We start from the raw sequence: 26,095 nt of genomic DNA on the forward strand, positions 1-26,095 counted from the left end.
TTCTGTAAGCCATTTAAAATTATATTTTAAACAATTTAAAGAACTCAGACCTGATCTGTCAAAAGGCCATTTTCTTCTCCTCCAAAGAATGCGATCTGTCCATGCTGGTGTGCGACATTTTTCACTGGTGTCATAGTCATCAGAAAAGAGATCATATTTGTATGTAGGAGCAAAATTTATTTTCCCTTCCAAAAATCCTCTGAAAATCTGTAAGAAACAAAGAGTTATGTGTCATGTCAGAAGACAGAAACAGATGGGAAACAGCTTGAAACTAATCAGAATTCTCTTTTCTAACAGTAAAAATTTGTATACACACCTCGGGGGGACAAAAAAGGTAATTTGGTAACATGAATCCTTCTCCAAATGTTATCTGGTGAAAACATTCTACATTTGCCACTATGACTAAATAGTGACCCAGACAGCTCATAAACAGAAGTATGCCAACATTTTTATCGTTAAACCCAGGTTCATGAGCAGCCTACAGTTGTTCCAATGTCATTCATAACTTGAGGTCATCCAGGACACAGATGCTGTCCACAACGCTTTAATTAGCTAGGTGCTCAAGTGTTAGCAGAAGTTGGGAATTGATGTTAATATCTTAATGTACCTATCTGAACATGAAAGCATTCCTCCAAATTGATGCAAGATGCCCCACCAATAAATAGGAGTTAAGGAGGAAAAAAGAGAAAAAAAGAAAAAGAAAAAGAATGCTTAATACATTATATTGTTGGAAATAGAAACTGAAATCCAATCAATTTAAAAAACATCAGTGTTGGAAGATCAGTATTAGAAGACCCACAACTTCTGATACTATATTATGATAGGACTAGGGGGAATGGAATGAAGCTGGAGGTGGGAAGATTCAGACCGGACGTGAGGAAGAAGTTCTTCACCATGAGAGTGGTGAAGGCCTGGAATGGGTTGTCCGGGGAGGTGGTTGAGGCCCCATCCCTGAGGTGTTTAAGCCCAGGCTGGATGAGGCTCAGGCCAGCCTGATCTAGTGTGAGGTGTCCCTGCCCATGGCAGGAGGGTTGGAACTAGATGATCCTTATGGTCCCTTCCAACCCTGACTGATTCTGTGATTATTTTCTTTGCCTTTGGTAATTTCTTAAACTACTTTTATGAAGAAAGTTACTATGTAAACAACCTTTCTGACAGACTCCTTAACAGCCACATGCAATAATGGTGGAGCCTCCCTTGCTAGCCAGCTGATCATAGAATCATAGAATCAATAAGGTTGGAAAAGACCTAGGAGATCATCAAGGCCAACCTGTCACCCAACACCTCATGACTAAGCCGTGGCTTCAAGTGCCGTGTCCAGTCCCCTCTTGAATACCTCATGGGATGGTGACTCCACCACCTCCCTGGGCAGGACAGGATAGCCTCCTGCTGCCCAGGCAGTTACCTCCAAGTAATGGAATATTATCCCCCAAGAGTGAAATACTATCCTTTCTTCTCCCCATCCAGACTATTTTGAGTCTTTTTCATATTCCAGTAGTCGTCATAGCTCTTTCCAGCTTTGTAACTTCAGTAAGTGTTCCCAAGATCTCTACATCTCTCTTGTTTTAGTCAAATTAGCAGACAATTATGCTGTTTGCCCATTTGAATGTATGTTTCTCTTTCTCTAGGAAGTGACTTGTGAAAAAAATCAAACAAAATCCAGTGTTTTTCACCCTGTTCTGGTGCACAAGCCACCAGCATGAAAGGAAGAGAACTCTAGGTCTGAAAATACTGCTTATGATCAAAGTGGTGGCAAGTATACAAAACAATCAACAGGACTGTCATTCATTTTGCCATCTACAATATTCTGACAAAGCTGGAGAAGACAGGATACCCACTTTCACACGAAACTTGAATCATTACAAATATTCCTTTAATTGTTTTGTGCTGCCTTCCAAGAAACCCTAAATATCTAAAATTTGAAGCTTTCTTCAGACTTTGTTATTCCACGCTCTTTGTCTTTGTAAGTAACAAGGCCACTGTTTGGGCTATTCCTTTTCCCAACAGAATGACAGTAACAGCCCTAGACCTATTGCTGAGGCAATTTAAAGTAAACAGTAACACAACCCAAAGAACACCTAGAAGGACTTTTTTTACATAGTTGCAAAGTTCTAAAGTGATGATAGAGTTTTCTTTTTCCAAGACAAATCAAAAACTCACTCCTACAGCTGGTCACTGTATTTATATCGCTGCCCCTTCAGGTCAGTTACTACAAATACCTTACTAAAGGTTGCTCTGTCCCACTACTTGGATAAAAGTGGTAAGTAAAACATGCTGAGGATATAGATTTACAGAGGTACCAAAGAAAACTGCTCAAGTGAAAAAGAAAACTGAAGTTGTCCTAAGTGTGGTAACACTTTTGAAGTTACCTGTCCAGAATTTTTCTGATTGATAAGTTGGTCTCCTGCTATAAGGGCATCCCAGTTCTGTTGTCGTATTAAGTCCTTAACCTCCTCATTTGGAAGATCTATTCGATAATTGAAGTCACCACACCAAAAGATGTAGTCATGGGAAAACAGCATCCTGCCCTGCAAAAAAAGAAGCACACAATGAAGTTAAAATAAACCAAGTGACAAATTGCTCCTTCCAGGTGCAGAAGTTCAGGATTTAACTGTAAAATGTGCATCACTTAGAATCATAGAATCAATAAGGTTGGAAAAGACCTCAAAGATCATCAAGTCCAACCTGTCACCCAAGACCTCATGACTACTAAACCATAGCACCAAGTGCCACGTCCAATCCCCTCCTGAGCACCTCCAGGGATGGTGGCACCACCACCTCCTCATCTAGCTGATGAGGACAACTGGAATACATGTTAGTATTTAGTGTTTCTATGGTTAGAACACCACAGTCAACTGTATGGTATTCACATATATGAAATATGAAAGAAGAAGTAACATTTCTTATGTGGTTTGCATTTCTAAAGAAACATGAATCATCTGAACTGGATTCTAAATTTCTTCATCTTTCTACTCCTGTTTTAGAAGTCTGCTCTAGGAAGATGACTACTATCTGTGTCACGAAGAGCAAAGGAGTGCAAAACACTACCCTAAGATCTTGTGGCACAACATCCCAACAAACTGAAAATTGAGGCCTTTATTATTCAGATTTAATTGAAGAGTTTTCAGTTACATACATTTTTTATGGCTAAGGAGAGACAGAAGCTCTCTGTTAGTTTCAACAAAGCCTAGGGTTTGAAGTGAAAGCTTTTCCTTCCCTCTTTCTGATTTTCCTATTGCTCTTAAGTAAATCAAAGTGCACTGTCAGAGTATAACAGCAGCACTTAGGAAATTGTTTCTAAGGATGACAACACAGTACTTTCATAATAACTAAAATAAGACCATGGGGACAAATTTAGACATGAAAAAAAGCTTGTAAAATAAAGTGTCAGACTCCTGTGCAGCACCATAGAAACTAAAATAGGAGGGTTTGGACTACAAAACTTAGTAAGACAGTTTTAAGTCTCAAGGAAGCATTTTTGTTGCACTGATAAAAGCGTTGAGTATTTACTTAGTGTCTGGTAATCTTTTATGAGAATATGGTACAGATCTGTACAATCCAAATTGACAAAAATGAGTAAACAACAGATGAGAATGATTTTTGCCAATCTTTATGTATTGAAAACAGTGCTGCTTCCCATGGATTTTTTTGTTCCTTGCAGTTGATTAACTCTGCAGCCTATAGATGTTCTGCTGCACATCAAGAATCTGTAAGGTCTCTCTCCTATACTAAATCCTTGCTGTCTAATGCAAGTGAAATCATGCTTCATCATCTCCATCAGTCATTGCACTGGAAAGGTCTATTCCTTCTGTTGTCACCTACTTTAATAAAAACGTTAGGAACTTAATTATCTCTGAGACCTCCAACAGAAGGAAATTTGATTTCCAAGGCAATCTGGAGAGGAGAAAATCAATAAATAGAGCTTTTGGATGACACTGCTGGAGCTCAATGCATTTAACTTCTTGTTCCTTATGGAATTTGAACACTGTTGCTTACCATTGGAAAGCCGAGCTTGCGAGCTATTTCTACAAAGTCTTCATTTCTCTCTTTAACTTGTGATTGCCCTGCAGCGAAATGACTGCAGACAAAGCAAAGACTGGATGTATGAAACAGCATCCGAATTGCTACTGCACCTTTGTTACCAGTGGCTCCTCCCATGCCAGTCTTTACAGTATCAACAGCAACATCCCTAAAAGAGTTTAAAAAAACCACTATTAAACTTTCAAATACAATGGCAGAGAAGGTATCAACTTTAAATGCTATAGAGGACATTTCACATTGTCCTTTCAGCAGTAAGGCTACTGGGCTGCTTTCAAAAAATGCCAACAGCAGGTAACAGTAAGACACTTCAGCTTTTCAAGCTTTCTTGGCATATGAGGCATTTAAAAACTGCATTAAAAGAATTTAAGCAGGAGTTCCCCAGGCTATGGAACAGCTCTTTGCAAGCCCCACGGGTTTCTTGGTACATTTCTTTGTTAGCTTGCAAAACAACGCAAGCTGCTGGTGACCCAACTTGGGCACAGCTGTCTGTTTACTGACCTGATAAAGGGAGCATGCTGGGGCCTGATGAACACAAAAAGGCAGACGCCCACCAACTGCTCAGAAGCCAGCAGCACGTACTTGTAGTCTCTTGATATAGTCTTCTGCAGTTCAGCAGCCCAAAGCTTCTGGTTGGTTGTGCTAGTAGAGGTTAAAAGTGTCAATTTTAAAATAAATCAAATTAAGCAGGTATCTAAACTGTTGATCTAGTTAAATAAACTTCATATGAACTTCACACTTCATCTTAACTAAACCTTGTGGTAGTAAGCCAAAGATAAGTTGCGAATGGTGTTCAAATGCCTCGTAACAGAGACACGACTGTCATGACATCATCATTTCAAATTCAGCCTCAAAATGCTGCTTCACTTTTCACAACACCATAGACAATGTTAGGAGCCAGGGACTATCTTTTGTGTATTTCTGAGGCTGCACCAGAGGAGCAAAGTCTAAGAATTTTTCTAGGGAGTTACTTCCTAGCCTTGAGCTCAGCCGATACTGGAAAACAGAGATGTCCATGGTCTTAGATCAAGAAGAAACTTCCTTGGAGATCTAATAGACCATGGCTTTCAGAACTAGCATTGGAAATAAATTAAGAATATCAGACCTGGAAACAGCATTAACTAGACATAGTGTGAAATTAGGGGATGATGAACTACCACTTTGTCTGCAAGACATAAGCCTGTGCAAAGGCTAACAGTGTTATAAGCTTTAAGTGCTTTCCCCAACGAGTTGAAAGCTTGCTAAACAACAGAAAACATGTAAAATACAAAGAGAAAACAATGGACAAAGTGAATACAATGCTAGGACTACACAAAGACTTTATTACCAGTATCACCCACTACTGGTAAAAATACATTTTCATAATTCACTCTGCTAGGGGTGAAAAGTCCAAACTCCACAATAATATGTGCATAATGCATGGAATGACACTGGAAACTGACAGTATGAAAGACAGCCTTGCTTTATACAGATCAAAATCATATGCAAGACACAATATAAAGGCATACCAACGTATCGTACTTTCAGAAGGATTTTCACTGGACTTGCTGTTACCAGCAGTAGGAAGGCACAGAGACTATGGAACACTGTGAGCACTAAATTCCTTTCAAGTATCACAGTATAACTAAGGTTGGAAGAGACCTCGAGGATCATCGAGTCCAACCTATCAACACAGACCCCATAACCAGACCATGGCACCAAGTAGAATAAACCTTTATTTTAGAATAAACCAAACCAGGTTGGAAGAGACCTTCAAGATCATCGCGTCCAAACCATCAACCAATCCAACCCACCCAAACAGCTAACCCATGGCACCAAGCACCCCATCAAGTCTCCTCCTGAACACCTTCAATGACGGCGACTCCACCACCTCCCTGGGCAGCCCATTCCAATGGGCAATCACTCTTTCTGTATAGAACTTCTTCCAACCTGAACCTCCCCTGGCGCAGCCTGAGACTGTGTCCTCTTGTTCTGGTACTGGCTGCCTGGGAGAAGAGACCAACATCCGCCTGTCTACGACCTCCCTTCAGGTAGTTGTAGAGAGTGATAAGGTCACCCCTGAGTCTCCTCTTCTCCAGGCTAAGCTTCCCCAGCTCCCTCAGTCTTTCCTCATAGGGCTTGTGTTCCAAACCCCTCACCAACTTTGTTGCTCTTCTCTGGACTTGTTCCAGCAAGTCAACATCCTTCCTAAACTGGAAAGTGTTACATGAGGAAAAAAGTTGAAGGGCTGCTGAAGGTACAATCCAAAACACAGCCAAGTACTGACTGTATGGATCCTTCAGATTACATTAAATGTAACTTAAGCGATCGCAGTTTTGCTAGACAAAGCTGAGATGATGTCTGCAATCCTGGCACAGAAACTGGCAGAGAACTGGAATACAGTCAAAAATTAATCCAGACTAATCCCAGCCAGTACAAAACAGGGGAAAAAAAAGACTCAAAAAATGAGATTATCAACAAAACCAGTACTGTATAGATTATGTCACCTACCTGGCATTCACAATGTTTCCTGCATTTAACTCCACCATTTCTTCAAATCCAATAGCAAATATATCTACCGGCTTGCTTTTGCGATCTGCATTTAAATATTGAAGATAGATATTTGTTGGCTGCAAATCAATTAAGAACCAAGACCTCATATACCTATATCGAAGTTTATTCTCTATATTATGAAAAATCAAGAAAAAACTGGCAGAATACAGCTCCTACCTTGGAATTCATGTATACCAGCTAACTTGGGTGCATCGAGAAGCCAGTCAGTGAGGGTCTGATTTCTGAAGGCAATGCTTCGAAACTGCTTGCCGCCGTTGACGTTCCAAGTCCCGACACAGACTCTGATTTTTTTCGGCTTTGCATACTTGTAAAAGTTCTCACACATATTCTTTAGCACTTTCACAGAGGCTGCAAAAAAAAAAACAATTGAGAAGGCATTATTTTTACAAGGACTGCTTCCTCAGGGAATTTGGCAATGAGCTCTTTCCCTTTAAAAAAGAACTGGCAACAAATTCATGCACTGACATACAGAAACTTAAACCGTGAAAGCAAGATGAATGTAGCTTTTCAGGTGGGAAAGTCCAGTTGTGGACTTATTATTTGTCTGGGTAGAATACTGACTGAAAGACAGTAGTAATTTGTCCAAAGTAATATAAATAATAGATAAAAGAAACATAGAAAGTAGGCTTTATAAATATTTGTCAATCTTTCACCCTATCTGTGATTCTCTGTGGAAACCATTCTTTTTCATGCATGCCAACAAAGGCATCTACCTCACTTTCATACATTACTTTTATGAAATTTAATCTCCAATATAAAACCCACTTACAGAGATGTTAATCTCTGTAAGTGCAAAAATTACTCATACACTACATTTACTAAAATAGATACAGCACATTATTTTATGCTATTAGAGTTTGTCTATTTAAGCCACAATCAGAATTACTTTTTAGTTCAGTTGAATTCCTAAAATACTGCTTTAGGGAGGAAAGTAGGCTAGGACTCAAAATAATTAAACTAATTTCTCTGTCATGTCAGCCTTTCTCTATGTCTTGTTTCTATCTGCCAGATGGGAGAGTAATGACCAATCTGTAAAGGGCACTGTGAGAGATGAACAAACAAAACAGGTTTTTCAGCGGTCAGACACAGACTTACAGAGATTTTAAAAGTCCTTTCACAAATCAGCTGCAAAATACACTCATACAGATCTATTTTCCCCAATGCAAACAAATAGAGATGAATAGTATTTTGAAATTACATCCCTTTTTTTCTTTCATCTCAATGGAATAAAAACTGCATTAGGTGTAATTATAATAATTGTACATTATCTAAGTGATATTAATTTACCTGTTTTGAATAGTCTCACGGTTATGAAACTGTGAGACTCCTCCTAACAGTATTAGATGTAATTCTCCCCTTCACCACGGGCTGTCTTGCAAAATGGTCAACTACTGGACACAATCTTTTCATGCAAATCCCCCAAACAGGATAATTAGCAAGCTGCTGTCTTTGCAGTTTGTTTGGGTTGTTTCATTTTGGTTTTAAGTTTACTGCCTCTAAACTTGTTACAGAATCTTGGCTGCCCAATTAAAACAAAAGTCAGGGACTCTATATCTATAGCACTCACAGCTTTGAAACAAACTAGAAACTGTATTTGTTGGTTTTGAACATTTTCACCACTGAACAAGTCCTATTTCCATACATGAACTAACCACATGTAAAAGACAATGAGGTGACCGGTGTCTCCTTGGTGTACTATAAGCAGATCGTGCTTGAGATAATGCTTTCCTAATCATAATCCAGGTAAATGAAGTCAAGAAAAGAGCAAAAAGCCATCAGAATACTTTACACCTTGAGGTTAGAACCAAATACTGAGTGTACTTCAGAATGTATCTACACACTAGGTAATAGTCAAGTCAAGAAGACCACCAAACACCAGAAAAGCCTCTGAGGGTCAAAGACAGAAGTTACCCAAGCACTTTACCACTAAAGGGAAACCAGTCCAAACAACACTGTAGCCACAATATATGCAAGTACTCAAATCATCCAAAGGATTAGCTGAACCCAAAGAACCCAAAAGAGCATCACAGACAGTTTCAAAGTTTAAAAGCAGAGTTTGGACTTTTATTCTCTCCAGTTCCTTCTTTTTCTTTTGCAGATTTAGTCAAATCAATTTTAAATGGTTATTCCAAATAACTTCTGTTTGATACCAAATGGACTTCAAGAAGAGCTGCAAAATTGAATTATTGCCTGCTTAACTCTTCACACTTTCCTGAACCACAAATGTGAAAAATCTTACAAGCAAATCTAAGTTTAGACAACATACTTCTTACAAACATGGAATTCATACTTTTAAATTAGCAAACTTCCTAAATTGTAGAATGACTTGTGGTAAACTAGAAAAAAAGATTAAAAGAGAAAAAAGATTACATTTTTGCCTGCTTTTACAAAGCTCCTGGGTTTCTTGCATACATTATTTCCCTGCACATATCTACCTTTGATATTTTCAACAAAATGGTGTCTCAGTCAACAGCATTAAAAATTCAATTGTTTTCCTGTTATTTTGCAGTTAAAATCATTTAACTGCTATTCATACTAGGCAGGCAGACCTTCAAAAGTCAATTCTAGACAGAAAGGGTTAATTAAAATTGTTGGTGGGATATTCTGTGCAATGGAATTTGATTGAACTCTTTTACTCCAACATCCAAATTACCGTTGGTATGTTTCAGCATATGCAATCTGTATCCAGATGAAACCCACAGTGAAACACCACATTGGGAAGTCATACCTGTATGATTCTTCATGACATATAAGCCAGGCTGATACAGTCTGGATGGAAACACCATAAATAACAACTTGGATGCTTGTTCCTATAAACAGTTTTGAACATTGATAAAGTGCCACTGAATCAATTTATTTCAGTTGCATACTACCTGTGACTCAGATCTCTTTATTTAAGTACTCAATAAGAGTTGAGTAGATACAATAAAACACCAACAGAAAAAGCAAAGCTTTAAGTGATTTTTCCAAGGGGGATTAAAAAAATAAATAAAAATGAAGCTTTAAACACTTCAGATGTATTTGAACAATAACATAGCCAACAATAAAGATAAATTCTCCTTCATTCTTCCAAGGATCCTCCCCTGTCAATCTTCAGTACCTGTAGATGGTGTTTAATACCTGAGCACACAGGCTCAGGTGATACCCATCACAACTTTGTTATTATGGGGAGCCTTCTATGAGCAATTACTAAGAGCATCCTTGTTTCTTTCCCTCCTCCTCTCCCTTCATCTTCCCAGATACTAAGAACATACTTTTTTCCTCCCAACCAGAAACTAAGCATCTGATCTGTCTTCACTGAACCTACCTTCAAGATGTAGCACAATGACTCTATTAAGGCTGTGCCTCAGAAACAGCCATTTTAATTTTCTCATAGTTTGAATTTCTCATAGTAAAATCTGAATATCATAGTATCATAGTATCAGACCACAATATATATAAGCATTAGAATTATTTCATTTAAAATAACTGTTTCTGGGAACAAGGAGATGATGAAGTGTTGCACAGCTGACAAGTACTCATAGCTCTCCCTTAAATATATGGACCATGTATATATCACATCTCCCCAAATGGAGCATCTTCATGTGAATGGTTTGTTACAAAAAGTTTCCACTAAGAAATAGGAAAATTCGAAAACAAAATTGAAAGGCATTGCACTGCTTATGCTGCTAACTTACAGCTATAATAATAGGTTTCAGAAGCCTCTTAAATTTGAGATACCTTTCACACAATTTTCCTCTAGCTGGCTGACTCCTGCACATTCTTATTATTGTCTACCTCTTCTTCCTGTTCACAGGATTACTGCACCTTCCAAAACCAACCTCTCACATTCTAAGCCCAACATCACAAAGGTCAAGATATTACTGCAATGTCTCAAAGCAGATGATTAGGAGTGAACTAGAAAACTCCCTCTTCAGGCCTTCTCTGTACTAAGAGTTGTACCAAAACAGATGGTCTAATACCTTCATTTTCTATCATGTGCAGTGCTAACTGTATCTCAGTGCTTCTGACTGTACTTGTGCTTTACCAACACTGCAAATGCCAGCATGTCATTTCAAATTATTTGCAGTACATTCGTCTTTCCTGGGAGGTATCACAAAATCTGTCTGTTCCATGCAAGAACACAAACAGGTAAAGCCTTAAGAAGTTCACTTCTTATCCTAAACAAAACTTTTACACAAAACAAAAATATGAAGCTCCCAAATCAGGAAATAAACAATTGGGGGGGGGGGGAAACAACTAAACCAACAAAAAACACTGACAAAAAAAAAGAGGCAAATTCCCCTACAGCTAGAATAAAACATTTGCAAAACCAAAACCCCAGGTATTGGTTGCCTCTTTTCATAACTCGCACCCAAGCACAAGTGCAACACTTTTTTCACCCCTCACATTTTCACTTTTCTTGGATTAAAGAGCTTTTCTTGGATTAAGGGATTTTTGGAACACAGGAATTTCAGATCCAAACACTACTAGGAAAATGTAAGACAATCAGGAGTTACACCAGTAGGCACAAAACAAAGAGCCAGAGAAGAACAACAGCTGCTCAGATATTTACAGCTTAATTTACTATACCTGATTGCAATGACTGCTCTGAAACTACGGATGCAGTAAGAAGGAAATAAGAGAAAAAAAATCAGTCAAGTAAGTAATTTCTTTATCAAATTTTCCAGCAATATGTGAGAGAACACTCTGTAACATACAATTTATTATGCAATATACAATGTATTACGCCTAACCATTTTCATCAGTTAAAGCACATCTGTTATGCAGCAACATCTAAAAAGCTCCACATCAGTACTAACAAATTCTCTTTTCTTGCTTTATTAAGAATGGATTTACATGTGAAGTATCATTCTACTTAATTCACCACCTAACAGAAATGCAAAGCCATTATGTTCAGGGAAGAAGGATAGATCTTCCTCAGTTGACAGAAGCTACAAATATGACAAGGGCAGCTTGCATTCAGAGAGAAAGTGAGAAGAAATGAAAATGACTTTCAAACCTATTTTTAGGTGAGACTGATTTAGCAGGTTTCAGATGCAGGAAAAGTTACATTAATACGAAACCTTGTGGTAGAGAAATGAGGGAAAGTGTCTTTCAAGTTTGACATAAGAAATATATAAATACCCACAAGACTACAATTGGGTAATTATTTTTTTTCTTAATTGAAGCACTGAAGTTTAGACATATTTTTCTCATTCTAGGTTGACATGTGTCCAGGAAAAAAGGGGGGGGAAAATAAAAATTAAGAATGTCATTAATCTCTAAACCCAGCACCATTTAGTGCACTCTTACCTGATACCGTGGAAAGAAGACTCAAATCTAAGTTCCTTCTATGCTCCTCCAATTTTTGTATCTCAGAAGAATGCTCTAAACACAGCCCTATGCTTGGCCAACTTACTATTTCCCTGCCCACCAGATCTACAAAAGGATGGGACTGCAGTCATGGTGGCCATGTAGGCTATACCTCTGCTTGGGGATGCAGAAAGCTGTGGTTCAGCTCCTTGCTCTGATTAGGTGAACCACCTTTCTGTAATCAGACCATCCAAGTGCCACATGGCTACTCTGCCTAAGCAGAGTTTCTTACTAAACTCTCCTATTTTGATGGAGAATTTCATGCAGAGTCTGACAAGCTTTTGGACAGTGCACATGTTTCTGGGAAAGACTTCTTACAAAACTCCATTTTGTAATGGAAAATCATTCATCAGGAGTTTTCTGACAGCTCCTGTTACTTTAGATTTTCTTTCTTACCAATACTCCTTCTCTCAGTGCCTTAGAAGCCAAAATGAAGATAAATACCAGTATTCTTAAGACTCAGCAAAGAATAAATACTTTCTATTTAATTTAAGACCATGGTGAGACTTCCTTCACTGAGGTGACAGATCAAATTAAAGAAGATATTTAGCAAACAAAATATGCTAATATTTTAATAATTCAGGACATTTTCTCCCAAATTCAGCAAATATTTGTCATGACTAACACTTGCAATACATGAAGAACTGCACAGAACATATCTTCATGCACCTACAGTAAACTCTGGTAAACATGCTCCCCAAATATTTACCTATTACACCACCAGACATTAACAAAATATAAACAGTAAAGAAATTACTGCAGCATGCTAATTTGGCAATACTAGCAAACCAAAAGTAACTTGTGCCTCTTAATAAGCCAACAGGACATAAAACAGCATTTATACTTTCCAACAGCGCTTTGAACACAGACTGCATACAGACTTCTTACACCAAATAGTTATCAGACATTAAAATCCTGAAAGACACATACCGCGTAAACTGCTGGTGGTTAAGAGAGCCCGTGCTTTATCTGCTAAATCACTATTTAGAGTATTTCCCAATAACAAAACATCAATGGCCTCCTGCTTGGAGCTATCAAAAAAGTTATTTTGAATCGTTCTGGTCACAGAACGAGCACCATCCTTCAGCTTTCCAGCCTGTTAGGGAGGAACACGTATAAAATATTTTATGTTGGACACCGCTCACAAAGACATTGGCAATATTCAGTAACACATTTGTAAACTGCATTTGTGGTTTTTAAAATCTAAGGCAATTCCCTTCTTTAAGTGTTTAAAAACTACTGAGCCTACTGTTTGTCCTTTCCCAACCCCCCTCCCTCCCCATCCCTAACCCAGTAATACCTTCAAGACAAATCTAACAACCACATTATTCCGTTTTACATTATTAGACCTGAACAAAGTACTGCAGGGAGGGAGAATTCTTTTTTTCCCCCCCCCTAAACCCTTGGTTTTCAAAAATTAAATGACTACAGTGTCATGTTTAAACCATGATAGTGGATTTTGGGCTTTTCCCCAAACAGTGAGAGATGAGCAATCACTTGAGTCCAAATGTCACGACAGATGAATACATATGGATATGCACACAGAAGGATACTAGCTCAGAATTCGCATTCTGAAATATCCACATTAATATAAAGACCCCCTAACTTTCTAAAATAACATACAAGTCTCATGCAGGAACCCAGAAGGAACATATATACTAATCTATAGCTACATACATATGAAGACACTGTCATTGAACACACTGCACACAAGAGACACGATTGAACAGTGCTCCCGAAGAGCAGTGTCCAACTGTCTGAATGAAACAAGAATCTCCAAGAGATATACTGCTACAGATATTCCTTATGGGTCAGACACCTAGAAGATAATGTAAATCAACATGTCATGCAGTCTCACAGTTGTAAACCAGCAGTGTTTATCTATGTATGCAGCACTGGCAGTGACAGGCACAAAGATATTTTCTTGATGACATGCTTTGTGGTGTTTTATTCACAGAGGTGTATTCTGCATGTGAGGGATATGTCAGCACATGCTATTACATGTATAACAAATATAGACCATAATCCATCAGGGATGCTGCATGGTATTATATTATTATTAAAAAAAAAACACTCCAAATTTGCAGTTTGCATTGTTCATGAAGGTCTCTTAAATGCATAACAACAACAAAAAGACAAAAGCTTAAGAAAACTACATAACTAAGCAATCATTTAGTGCTACGAATTGTACTAGACAACAAAAAAGAAACTATCTGTTCATAAAATATAAGTAGTAGTAAATTGGCACCATGATTTTTGGAAGACAACGTGGATGAAGTGTTGGGGAGCATACTATTGCAATCAGATTTTAACAGAAAGCTGCTCCCTTTCTGTCAGACAATGTATAACTTATGCCATGATCCAAAAAAAACCACACTCACCATTCACATATCAGGCAATTAATTGAAAGGAACCCAGAGAAAGCAAAAGAAAGAGTAGGTAAGGAGTTAGATGTAACAAGTATTACAATACTTTTAAAAGGACTGGTTTTCAGTATAGAAATGTATATTAACACATGTAAAGGTAAATTTCTTTTTCTCCTATTCCAAATTCCCATATTTTTACTACTAAGTACACTTGGAAGAATCAAACTGACAAGCAAGAAATGGAAGAATCTCAACCATCAATTTTTTTTCATTTGAGAAATGAGCACACAATTAACAACACTAAAACTACAGTTTAAAATACACTGTCAGAGTACCCCAGAAGGTATGGAGTAGTGACCTGGTCAGGTTTCACTGAAACAATGCCAAGCATTGTATGGCTTTGCAAGTATTAAAGATCATCTTTGAATAGATGGACTTCCGTCAGGGACACTGTGTTTGAATTATGAGATGTGGTACTCATTAAGAGTTGTACCAAAGCAGGGATCCTGTGTTATTACCAAGACAGCAGAGTAAATGTACTCTGTGTTTAAACATTAAAAATGGAAGTGCAAATACAGTAAATGCATTTTACAAAGTAGCAAGTTTAAGTAGCCAACTGAATGTCAGAGAACTATTAATTCAGGAAAAGAAACAAGTAAAGGTGAATGAGAACGTCAGGAGAATAGGAGACACTCCATAAAATACTTATTGTAGTTTTCCTGATGGTCTGGGTGACATTTTTCTAAGGAAAAACTAAAACACCTTTAACCAAATTCCACTCTACAAGAAATTCCCAAATGAAAAAGTCTTTGCATATACCAATAAAGGGTAGAATAAGCAACAAGTAGATTTGACTGATTTTCTTTTTATGCAGCTTACTGTGATGCCTTGTACACTGTGCAGAGAAGGACCCTGATATGATTTGAATGAACAAGTGATGGAAAAATGAAACAATTGACTATGAATACATAGTATGCCACACGGAAGGAGCAGCAGCACATTCTTGAATAAAAAGAATGGTATGAAGAGAAATTCCTGAAGGAACCGAGAGCAAAAATTGCTATGATTCCACATTTGTCTTGACAGGTATCACCAGATGAAAGAGAATTATGGAAACAAAAAGAAAACAACAAAAACCCAAAATTGTTAGGAAAAAAAACACTAGAGCTTTAGAAAATCAGAACTCACGTGTCAACACAGACAAAACAAGTTGAAGAGAAATAGAGCATTACACTGTCATGCAGTACAGAATTGTTATCACAACATTAGAAAGCAAGGTAGAAACAGAATTGGAGGATTTTTTCAGTAACTGCAAAACTCAAAAGAAGCAGCTGGAGAAGCATGAACACAAAAAACCCCCACCCAGCTAGCTGCATCCTGTTTGACAATGTTAATAAACACTAAAAGCATGAAAAACAACATCCAGTGAAACATCTGAAGAAAGGAGATACTGTGAGCAAAAAAGAACTACAGGGAGAAAGATCTAAATGTTCGAAGAAACTAAAGCTAATTTGAATAAACTTTTTCTGAACAATGATCTAAAGAAATCATTTTTGAGCCTCATCCTTTCCATCCTTTCCTACAGTATGGTGTTATCTGGAAGGCCTGAGCACAGCTGAGAGATGATGGATTGAAACAAGACTCAGATAACAACATAACCAACCTTTCCAAGTTGATTTTTGTTTGGGTGTAGGTTTGTCATGGGGTTTTTTGCTGTTTTTTTTAGGATTACAACAAAAGCACATTTTTAAAGATAAAATCTCATCTTTATATAAATGATATTATTTTTTTTAAAACCTATGCTAGATACTGCTGAAGTTTTTAATAAAATGTATCTTACCTTAGCCTTTCCTTCAAGGGCTCCAGTTCCAGCATAAATTTTACTAACAGAATCACCGTTCACAGACCACATGGATCGGAAAACCTCCTGAAAGCGAGTAACCAACTGAGGCTTCTCAGCTAATCCTAATACCTCCAGCTGTTTTGTTAGCATCTGCAACAGTTAAAGACAACATTTGCAAAAGAACAGTATTTTAAAATGTATTTATTGAAAAGGGACATTGTATTTTCTTCAGCATGTAAGCACAAAAATGAAGACATCTTTGGTTTACAGGCATCATTCTGACCAAACTGACACTATGTCATTTGAAAGGCTGCACTGTATGTGCAGCACCTGCATTTAATTATCTTCTAAAAGAAAGCAGTAATATAGGAAGAATTATGCAATTGATTGGCAAATATTTCCATCTAGAAATTCCCCAGATAACAAGGAAAGCTAGTTTGAGTTCTCAAAAGTCTTTCTACTTACATAGCTTAGAATTAGAGTAATACAATTTCTTAGGAAGAACATGAAGGATACCACAGACACTGATCTCTACCATCAAACACAGTAGCAACAGAGCATTGTGATCAGTAAATAGCAATAGCTTCCATCATTCACTGTTTTCACACGTCACACACTGCAATCTTTACCTTTACAATCAATGTATCTGAATTAATTTTCCACAATGCACAGCCTACATCAAATGCATTTAAACTGCATACATATAACACAGATAAAGGTATCCATTTACATTTCAATACATTACCATTGTGCTCATGGATGCAGAGAAGGAAACTGCACCTTGCTTGAAATCCTAGTTTGTGGAATCATGATTATTTTAGAAGTCAAGTAACTCAATTAAAATAATAATGTCAAAAAGCTACTTTCAAGAGATTTTAAAGATCTTTAAAAACTTGGTGTGTCCAATGGCAAGGAGAATTCTACAATTATGAGCATAAAACTACATAAAGGCAACATTTTGAAGGCTAGACAGGAATCAGACGCTAGAAAAGGAAGCTTGCTGTCAAAATTAAGTAGAGATATACATAAAAAGAAGCTTCAGAAATTGGGTGCTTTGTCTTGTAATTTCAGGTAGTCTTCTAAAGGTCAGTACTTGTTATATGAGGTATCTATCATGTTAAAAAAGTAAGAATTTAAAGACCTCATTTCAATAAAATATTAAAATTAAGCAGCTCATGAAGATTTACCATTTTCCCTCTCATTAGTTGCATACTTTTAGCTCTCATATTTTAGCTGAAATCATAATTTAGCTCTCACCAAGGAAAATTTTGACACACCTGGTCTAGTGTGGGGTGTCCCTGCCCATGGCAGGGGGGTTGGAACTAGATGATCCTTGTGGTCCCTTCCAACCCTGACTGATACTATGATACTATGAAAATAACTCAGTATATTTAACGTAGTTCTTGAAAGGCTAAGAAAGGAAAAAAATAAAGTTGCAAAACTAAGTTTGCCATATAAATACTACATGCATTAAATGTGTAAGAAGATTTGCTCTTATGCCTTAGAAAACTGCTGCATCATCAGTAAAATACAAGAGGCAACATTTCTCAAGGGTCATTTAAGATAACCTAATTGCTTACTTCAAGCTTGTACTTTCTATCTACAGTATCATAGTATTAGTCAGGGTTAGAAGGGACCACAAGGATCATCTAGTTCCAACCCCCCTGCCATGGGCAGGGACATCCCACACTAGATCAGGCTGCCCAGAGCCTCATCCAGCCTGGGCTTAAACACCTCCAGGGACAGGGCCTCAACCATCTCCCTGGACAACCCATTCCAGGGCTTCACCACTCTCATGGTGAAGAGCTTCTTCCTCACATCCAGCCTGAATCTTCCCACCTCTACCTTCATTCCATTCCCCCTAGTCCTATCACTACCTGAAGTGAACTCTTAAAGTACAGCAAACAAATTTAGGGCTAGGAAAGACTTTAATCATTTGTGCCTCCCACAGCAAGTCAATACCGATACACAAACTACGCCGTGTAATAAATGCTATGAGATTTTCAAAGCATGCTGCTGCTCTTTTCAGGACACAATGAAATAAAGAATTATTTCTCTTAATTTTAGTAATTGAGAAGTGTGACTCCCTCTATGGTACGTGGAGAGCTGAAACAATGGAGGAATAAGGCATTAGAGCTCTCAAACTGTGTTGCATCTGCTACGGTATGTACTGGTGGTGAATGTTTAAGTGAAAAACTCATTGTTTGCATGAGGGTAAACAGCATGCCCTTTGACTAAAACACCAGTGAACTGGCAACATCAGTTGCTTCACAGACCCAACAGCAAAACACCACCTAGTCCACAACCAGAAATGTTTGTTCTACTGCTAATGGATTTTGCAAGTCTCTCAGAAATTCCTCCTATAGATGCTAAAACACAAGCATTTTAATGAAGTACAATCCAGAACACAAAAAAATGATCCTTTTACTTAGTTTCATGTTACAGTACCCATCATTTCTCATTTTTAAGCATTCTAAGGATTTTCTCTTTAGGAGTCAAACTTAGTTTATTAAGATGAGTGGAGCTGCCAAAAGGTTTCAGAGCTACTCTTTTAGCCCTGTTAGTACTAATCTACTCCAATTCCTACCAGTTTCACGTCTTCAATCTCTAATGTATAAACCTGCAGGCTAGAGCTTTTGTTTCAATAGCAAGCCAGTATGCTGAAGCACAACCCTGAAGGACCAAATCCCAAGTTTTGTTTCCAGTTACTCAATCTGAGTGTGGCCAAAGCCTCAACCATGATATTGTCACATGAAGAATTCATAGCACAGTGCTGAGAAAATATGAGCACACAGCCAGCAGATGTTACGAAGACCAATTCTGTATGCTGAAGAACTTAATGCAATAGAGAGATTCAGGCTAGATGTGACGAGGAGGTTCTTCACCATGATAGTGGTGAAACCCTGGAATGGGTTGTCCAGGGAGGTGGTCGAGGCCCCGTCCCTGGGGGTGTTTAAGAGCAGGCTGGATGAGGCTCTGGCCAGCCTGATCTAGTGTAGGGTGTCCCTGCCCATGGCAGGGGGGTTGGAACTAGATGATCCTTGTGGTCCCTTCCAACCCTGAATGAAACTATGAAACTATGAAAGCAAATATTTTTGTGAAGGACTGCAACACCACTATTTATTTTAGAATTGCAAGCCTGAACCTTATCAAACATAAAGAACTGAAATGTAAGAGAACAAACATTTATTTTTTCCTTACTGCTGCATACCTAATCTTTCATTACAACTCCTACACAATTACTGCTTCTGTAACTATAAAGATCTGGTTGCCCCAGAAGAAGAAAAGTATCACACTGTAAATCCAACTGCCATCTACAAAGCATCTTTCACAGGGAAGGCAGTATTATTTTTACAGCCTAATTGCTAGGAAGCAACAGGAGCAGCTGTGTATCTGGACACTAGTTTTCCTACCTCTAAGCCAAAGAAAGCCTGCACGCTGTTTGTTCTATCCAGACAGTCCAAGCAGTTTGTTCTGACAGTACCACTCTGAGATCTGTGCCAAGAACAATAAGAGACAGAGATTAAAAACAACTGAAATAACTCCTTTAAACACACATAGCACCAACAAAGACAGGAACATCCAGATCTGAACCAGAATGGTAAATCAGGGTATTGTCAGTACAACGTTACTGTCATTGCAAGTAAGCTTGTAAGTGTGTGAGCCATAGAGGGTTAGCTCCAGTAACAGCAGTGAATTTTGCAGTAGAATTGACCAGACAAAAATTAAGTCCTGCAAATAACATGTACCCTTCTTCAGTTTTTCACAGTTCTCCTTGCTTGCTTGGTTAAAATATTATGCAGAATTAAGTTTTCTTTATAAACAACCCAACTAACACACTTCCTAAGAATCTCGGGGGGGAATATTAACTCTTAGTTATAACAAAACAAAATTAGGACAGTTCTTGGATTTGCCTAACTAAACTAAGATGAATGTGTGATAAAAACTAAAGCAAATGTCAGTTCCTCAATATCTTCTCTCTCCTCACCCCCAGAATAAAAATTAGAAAAAAAAAGTCTTTTCCCCCTTAACTCAACAGATGCTTTGAGGCCCTCAGGTACCAACTTTGATAGAAGCCCATCAACTCATGTTATAAAGCTTTCAGAAGGGTCACAATAGGCCATACCCATGCTGTTGTTGCCTGGCTGTAAGTACAAAATTGTGATGGCTCTCCCAATGACACACACTTTTCCCAATTATATCAGTAAGGCTTCATCACATTTATTTGGACATCTAACAATACATTGTAGACAATTCTGAAGAGCTTTCTCCAAGGCTACTTTTTCATTAGTATCTCTGCATTCAATATGAAATACAAAGGAACTTGCTATCTCTGTTAGAAAAAACCCTGACATTCTCCAAAGATGGTACATGGTCTTATAAAAATCAACACTGTATCTTTTATTAATGCAATTCTTCAAGCTATCACAAGCCACAGCCTATTTTGCTTCTCTTCTGTTGCCTTTTTGATGGGTGGTATTATTTGAATCTCCATCGAGACCAAGTGGTGCTCTCCCAACACAAAATGCCACACCACTTTTAAAACCTTTGGAGAATGGTCAGTGGTGTTTTGAGGTGGAGATGGGATCTAAGCAACCCCACACTAAATCTAATCTTATTCAGGCCTACTAGAACTTGATCCTGGAGGATTTAATCCCAAAGTCAGCTTAAAGCATGGGGTGACACTAGAACCCTCTTCTCCTCTCCCACTGCACAACCCCCTCACAATTCTTTCCTCATGGAGAACCTCACTCAGCAGTTTGGTCTGGTATTAAATTAAAAGGAGGATGGGTGTGGAAGACAGAAGAGCAAGAATGCTGTCTATTTCTAGCCTGGCTTCCCTTTTCCTGCTGAGATAAGCACAGCCTTTGCTCTAGAAGGGAGGGGTGGGGAAATAGGGGCAGACATACAGCGAAACTGGGAAGTAGAGTAGAGGGCAGAAAACATGCATCCCATTCATGCTTTGTGGAGGACTAAATGTCTCAAAGGGAGGATCCAGACACAAAAAGATTTAGAAAAAGACTGCAGTGAACATCATCATTCACAACAAACAGAAAACAGTAGGCTCCTTTGCTGAGAAAAATGAGAGTAACATCATACAGGAAGATGGATAAACAATGCCATGTGGATGCACCCAAGAAAAAAGGCAATTGTCTATTCTCACCAAAATCGTGAGTTCAAAGGTCTGAAATTAAATCATGTCCCACCAATGTCACATATGTATTTTCCATTAAGATTTATACAGCCTATTCAAAAAGGGGTCAAATTTTAACAGACTAAAATAAGTGACTGGTATTCTGGTTGCTACACATTATCTTGGTTACAATGCAAACAAAACAATGGAAGTAGCATTTTTTTTTCCCATCTTGCCTTCTTGCTCAGGGTGAAAAGCACTCAGGAATAGTAATTTAATCTGAAGAAATGTACAGATGTTGTATGCACAAACCTTTTCACTTCCTTTCCATCAAAATAAAAAAATCCATAATCTAAGAATTTCTGGACTTGAGGTTTAAGCACACTGTGTAGTTTCTCTGCCTTTCCACCTTTAACCATTTGATGATAGTCGAAGTTCACCATTTTGACATCAGCTGCATGCTCAGATGCTTTCAAATGACTCTGATATTGTAAAAAAGAGAAGAAAAAAGTGTAAGTATACCAATATCTGAACACATAGTAGAATAAACTACCCAAGAGGCTACAAATATTTTTAAAGCTGTTTCATTACCTATATTGTTGACTACAGACTTTCTCTTAGGTAAAATGAAACCATTCTTATCACTATTGTTCAACGCCGTGGTTGGACTCGATGATCTTTGAGGTCTCTTCCAACCTTAGTGATAGTGTGATGCAAATCACTCAGAATCCAATAATATTTCTCCTCTCCTTATCTTGCCACAGCTAAAGTCAGAGTTTTCTTTACTATTAGGGGTCACCAAGACAGTCTACAGCCTCCTCTACTGTTAAAAAGCTTGTTTTGAGGAGTTGTTTCAGTGGAAATTCCTTTCACTAACAGTCACCTGTCAGCAAAGGGGACTAAGTTTTACACAGAGAGAGTGATTGCCCATTGGAATGGGCTGCCCCAGGAGGTGGTGGAGTCACCATCACTGGAGGTGTTCAGGAGGAGACTTGATAGGGTGCTTGGTTGCATGGTTTAGTTGACTAGGTGGTGTTGGATGATAGGTTGGACAAGATGATCATGAAGGTCTCTTCCAAGCTGGTCTGGTCTGGTCTGGTCTATTCTATTCTATTCTATGCAAACACTTCATAAACTACTAAAAGACAAATTATGTAGGTTGCTGTGGAAGGTGGCTTAAGCAAAACCTTCCTTAATATTCCCTGAAAAAAATCCTGATGTGTTCACACAATCTTTGTAGGCAAAACTATGATGGGCACTGGGTACTGATATCCATCTAGCAGCACTAATGTTTCCTACCAGGATACCTGGATACAGAAAAGACACCAGTGAATGGCTTAAGACAGTAAAGCATTATAACACAAAGGGAAAAGGAAAATGGGAAAAGAAAACAACAGATGGCTATTGGCATGTTCTTTGGCTTCAGACAGAGCTACATGAATTGTCAGTATTTATGGATAGCAATGTAATAGTTATTTTTAACCTCACCAGTGGGAATTCATTAAAGTGGCTACTCTTTCTCCTTTCTCTCTGCTCCTGGCACGGCAACTGTCGTCTCTTTGGGTTTGTGGGGGAGTTTGTGGCTTTCTGTGGCCTTGGCTAGCAAGCTAATTTCTTGCCCTGCAATTTTGGCCTAGTGCAGGGAGAGGGCAGTGAGGCTTGCGGTAGGGGGGACATTAAGGACTGGGAAGGTTTTGGCCTAGTGAGGCTTGATAGAACCAGGTGGAGAACTGGGCCAAGGCTGAATCTGATTTGTATACATATTTCATTTGTTCCTTTATATCTTTTGTATTTTTTGTTATTTTTGTAAATAGTATTTTTCATTGAACTTCCAATTCTGTGTGAGTGTTTTTATTTTACTCCTTTGGGGGTAAAACACTCTCTGTCCTTTTACCCTGGGCAGCTTGTGGCTCAAACAAGGATTAACAGTGAGAGGATTGTCATACTCACCTGAAAAGCTTTGCTGAGCATGTGCTCCCCTTCTTTTGAACCAAGTAAATTTACAATAATTTGCTTGCCATATAAATTTTTAAGAGTTTGGAAATGCCTGTTGACAGAAAAAAATTCCATACTCATCTTCTGGCATGCAGAAAATTGACACAAATACCTCCAGGACTGACTGAGATACTGCATGTAAGTCCTAAGTACTCTACTAACTGCCACAAGCCTTTTGTCGTGTCCTGTCCAAACAAATCTATAAAACTCAGTAATAGCATACAGCCACTGCTATTTCATCAGGATAATAGCACAAATTTAACAATATACACTTAGTTCAAGAGCTAAAGCCATGAAGCTGAAGTGTCATGGCAAGAATAAGACAATTTGACTTTGTTTGCAGCAGCTGACAAACACTGACCAGTGAATGTGAACACAACTATAATTTTTGTCTTCTATTCAACAAAGTATTTCACCATTTTAAATTTTCTTCAAGCATTTCAACAAGGCACTCAAAGGCACAAGCAATCCTGTAAAGTCTGAAAAAGCTAGCCAGGCAGTTCATTGCTCTGCTGAATCACAAATACTCATACTCTTTTGTATGGACAAAGCCTCTCATTTGGCATAACATATCCCTCCCTTCTGATAGACCACTTACCAGACCTTTGCAGTGCATTATTGGAAATGTAAGACATTCTTTTACCTGTCAAAAGCTGGTGCATTTGCCTCAAACCCCCTTGACATTCTGACACGATGGGATCCCACCTGTGACAAGAAGATTACATTAAATTATGTGTCTTTGCACATTCACATCATTCTTCAAAGACCTCTTTTGATCCTAAACATGGCCTAAAAAATTCATCTCGCTTTCTAAATGAAATCTCCCAGATTTATTCTGCTTGCTATGGTGTCCATTCTTTATTATGAGCTTTCCTTAAATTCCTCTTCTTTTATTTGATATCATTTAATCACATAATCTAATTACTACTTGCTTTGAATAAAAGGCATTAAATGTTTCAGTAGTTTTGCAAAATGCTTATCTACCTAAGACTCTACTTTAGTATATGCCTATATAACTTTGGTTCATATATGCCTAAGACTCTAGTTTAAAGAAACTAGACTCACAGTAAGGAATGAGCTTTTTCTTTCATCTTCCCTATAAAAACTGTACCACAGTAGCTGCTGATACAACTCCCCTTTGCAAGAAAACTGGGATGAAATGATATTACAGTAACTCTTGGATCCATACTGACTTCTTGAAAAGACTTATTGTAAAGAAAATACAAAAGAAAATATTCTCTTTGGATGCCCTTGGATAACCTATTTTAAAACAGCAACTTAAATTAAAGCAGGTATTTTCTTATTGACATTCTGGGGTTTTGAAAAAGCAATGAACATTCAAATCACGTGCAAAACTATGTTCAGAGACTCGAAAGTAGCAGGTATTGGTGAAATAAACAATAGCATCAACTTGTTACCAAAGGATAACCTCATCCTGACAGGTAACTGTGCAGAAGTCTAAATGCTACTGTAAGAAGTTTAAAAATGCATGTGCAAGAATTATCTGTATAATTAAATCTACCTTCTGCTTACCTGCAGGCCTGGCTGTTCCCAAAATAATGGAACAGATCCTCGGATCTGTATGAAAGATGACACAGAGTCATCTAAAAATATCACCTGTTAAGATAAGGAAAAAAGCATACTATTAGTAGATACTACAGAGTGTAAGGTTTTGGATTTCTTCATTTTAGCTAAACATCGATAAAATATAATTCTATGTTATGTACAAGCTAAAATACTGTGTTCCCTAGACTTTTCTCCCTATCCCTCTGAATAGTTCAGAAAAGAAGTTCTGGCACTGTTAGGCTTCCTTGCAAAACCACAATTCACAATGTCTAAGAAAATGCAGCAAGATTTTTTTTTGCCTGGGCCTGAATGACTTCTCTGCTAAGAGAAGCTTGTTTTGGCAAGGTAAGTAAAAAAAATTTGGTAAGGCCTTCCTGTAGGAACAGTTAAAACACACAACAAGGCACAGAAAATAACAATGCAGCCTACTCACAACACCTGCACAGATTTTGGGCAGCAGAATCCAAAATGTAACACTCCATTAAGCAAATAGGAAAGGAAACTAAGTGGAACAATATGCCACAGTCACCTAGGGACATTAACCTGCCAGGAAACTTGGGCAGAGACACTGTAACAACAGTGTTCTGAATAAACTGAAATGGGATGTTGATAAGCAGAGCCCTTTCATGGAAAAAGTGCTACTCAAGTTACCTAGGCTTTGCAGAACCAGTGAGTCAACCAAAAGATACCTACTCACATAAATACAGTTGCAGACACATCTTGGTAACTAGGTTATTGCAAGAAGTGAGCAAAGAAAACCTAGCAAAGAAGGAATTAATAGCTTCTTGCACTGCTGCATAATAAAGGGAAAGATATGTAATCGAATGCAGAAGAACTACAGTGGCTTTAAAGACTGCCCTTGAGAGAAGCTGTGTTAAGTAACTATAAGAATACTTTTATCTGCCTTGAACCACAAGGTAGGTACAATGTGTTTGCCAAAACTGCCTTTTGCTTGTTTCTATGGTCTTTTTATTTTACTATTAACTCAGGCCATAAGAATCAGAGAATGCTTTGGATTGGAAGGGACCTTTACAGATCATCTAGTCCAAACCCTCTGCAGTAAGCAGGGACATCTTCAACCAGATCAGGTTGCTCAGAGCCCCACCCAATCTGACTCTGAATGTTTCCAGGGATGGGGTATCCACCACCTCTTTGAGCAGCCTGCATCAGTGCTCAACTTCACTGTAAATAAAAAATGTCCTTCTCATATCCAGTCTAAACCTACCCTCCTTAGTACCATCTCTC

The 26,095-nt window shown here is 38.1% G+C and overlaps 1 protein-coding gene across 9 annotated transcripts in view; it reads right to left on the reverse strand.

Annotated features, from left to right (window-relative positions):
• Positions 1 to 26,095, reverse strand: part of SYNJ1 (synaptojanin 1) — a 75,134-nt gene that overhangs the window by 27,670 nt on the left and 21,369 nt on the right. For 6 of the 9 annotated variants that reach the window (XM_068144517.1, XM_068144516.1, XM_068144515.1 and 3 more), the window contains exons 6-19: positions 24,818 to 24,901; positions 23,928 to 23,989; positions 23,240 to 23,336; positions 21,602 to 21,771; positions 19,569 to 19,650; positions 16,153 to 16,305; positions 12,877 to 13,042; positions 11,164 to 11,187; positions 6,748 to 6,939; positions 6,529 to 6,613; positions 4,540 to 4,680; positions 3,997 to 4,189; positions 2,370 to 2,528; positions 51 to 207 (exon numbers count right to left, since the gene is read on the reverse strand). In XM_068144517.1, the coding sequence (XP_068000618.1) occupies positions 51 to 207; positions 2,370 to 2,528; positions 3,997 to 4,189; positions 4,540 to 4,680; positions 6,529 to 6,613; positions 6,748 to 6,939; positions 11,164 to 11,187; positions 12,877 to 13,042; positions 16,153 to 16,305; positions 19,569 to 19,650; positions 21,602 to 21,771; positions 23,240 to 23,336; positions 23,928 to 23,989; positions 24,818 to 24,901 (1,765 nt within the window). The remainder of the gene's footprint in view (positions 1 to 50; positions 208 to 2,369; positions 2,529 to 3,996; positions 4,190 to 4,539; positions 4,681 to 6,528; positions 6,614 to 6,747; positions 6,940 to 11,163; positions 11,188 to 12,876; positions 13,043 to 16,152; positions 16,306 to 19,568; positions 19,651 to 21,601; positions 21,772 to 23,239; positions 23,337 to 23,927; positions 23,990 to 24,817; positions 24,902 to 26,095) is intronic. The other 3 variants (XM_068144520.1, XM_068144522.1, XM_068144521.1) reach the window with 2 other exon arrangements.

Source organism: Melanerpes formicivorus, unplaced genomic scaffold (assembly GCF_026170545.1).
Source record: "Melanerpes formicivorus ecotype bairdi unplaced genomic scaffold, bMelFor1.0.p_v2 SCAF_11, whole genome shotgun sequence".
Classification (NCBI taxonomy): domain Eukaryota; kingdom Metazoa; phylum Chordata; class Aves; order Piciformes; family Picidae; genus Melanerpes; species Melanerpes formicivorus.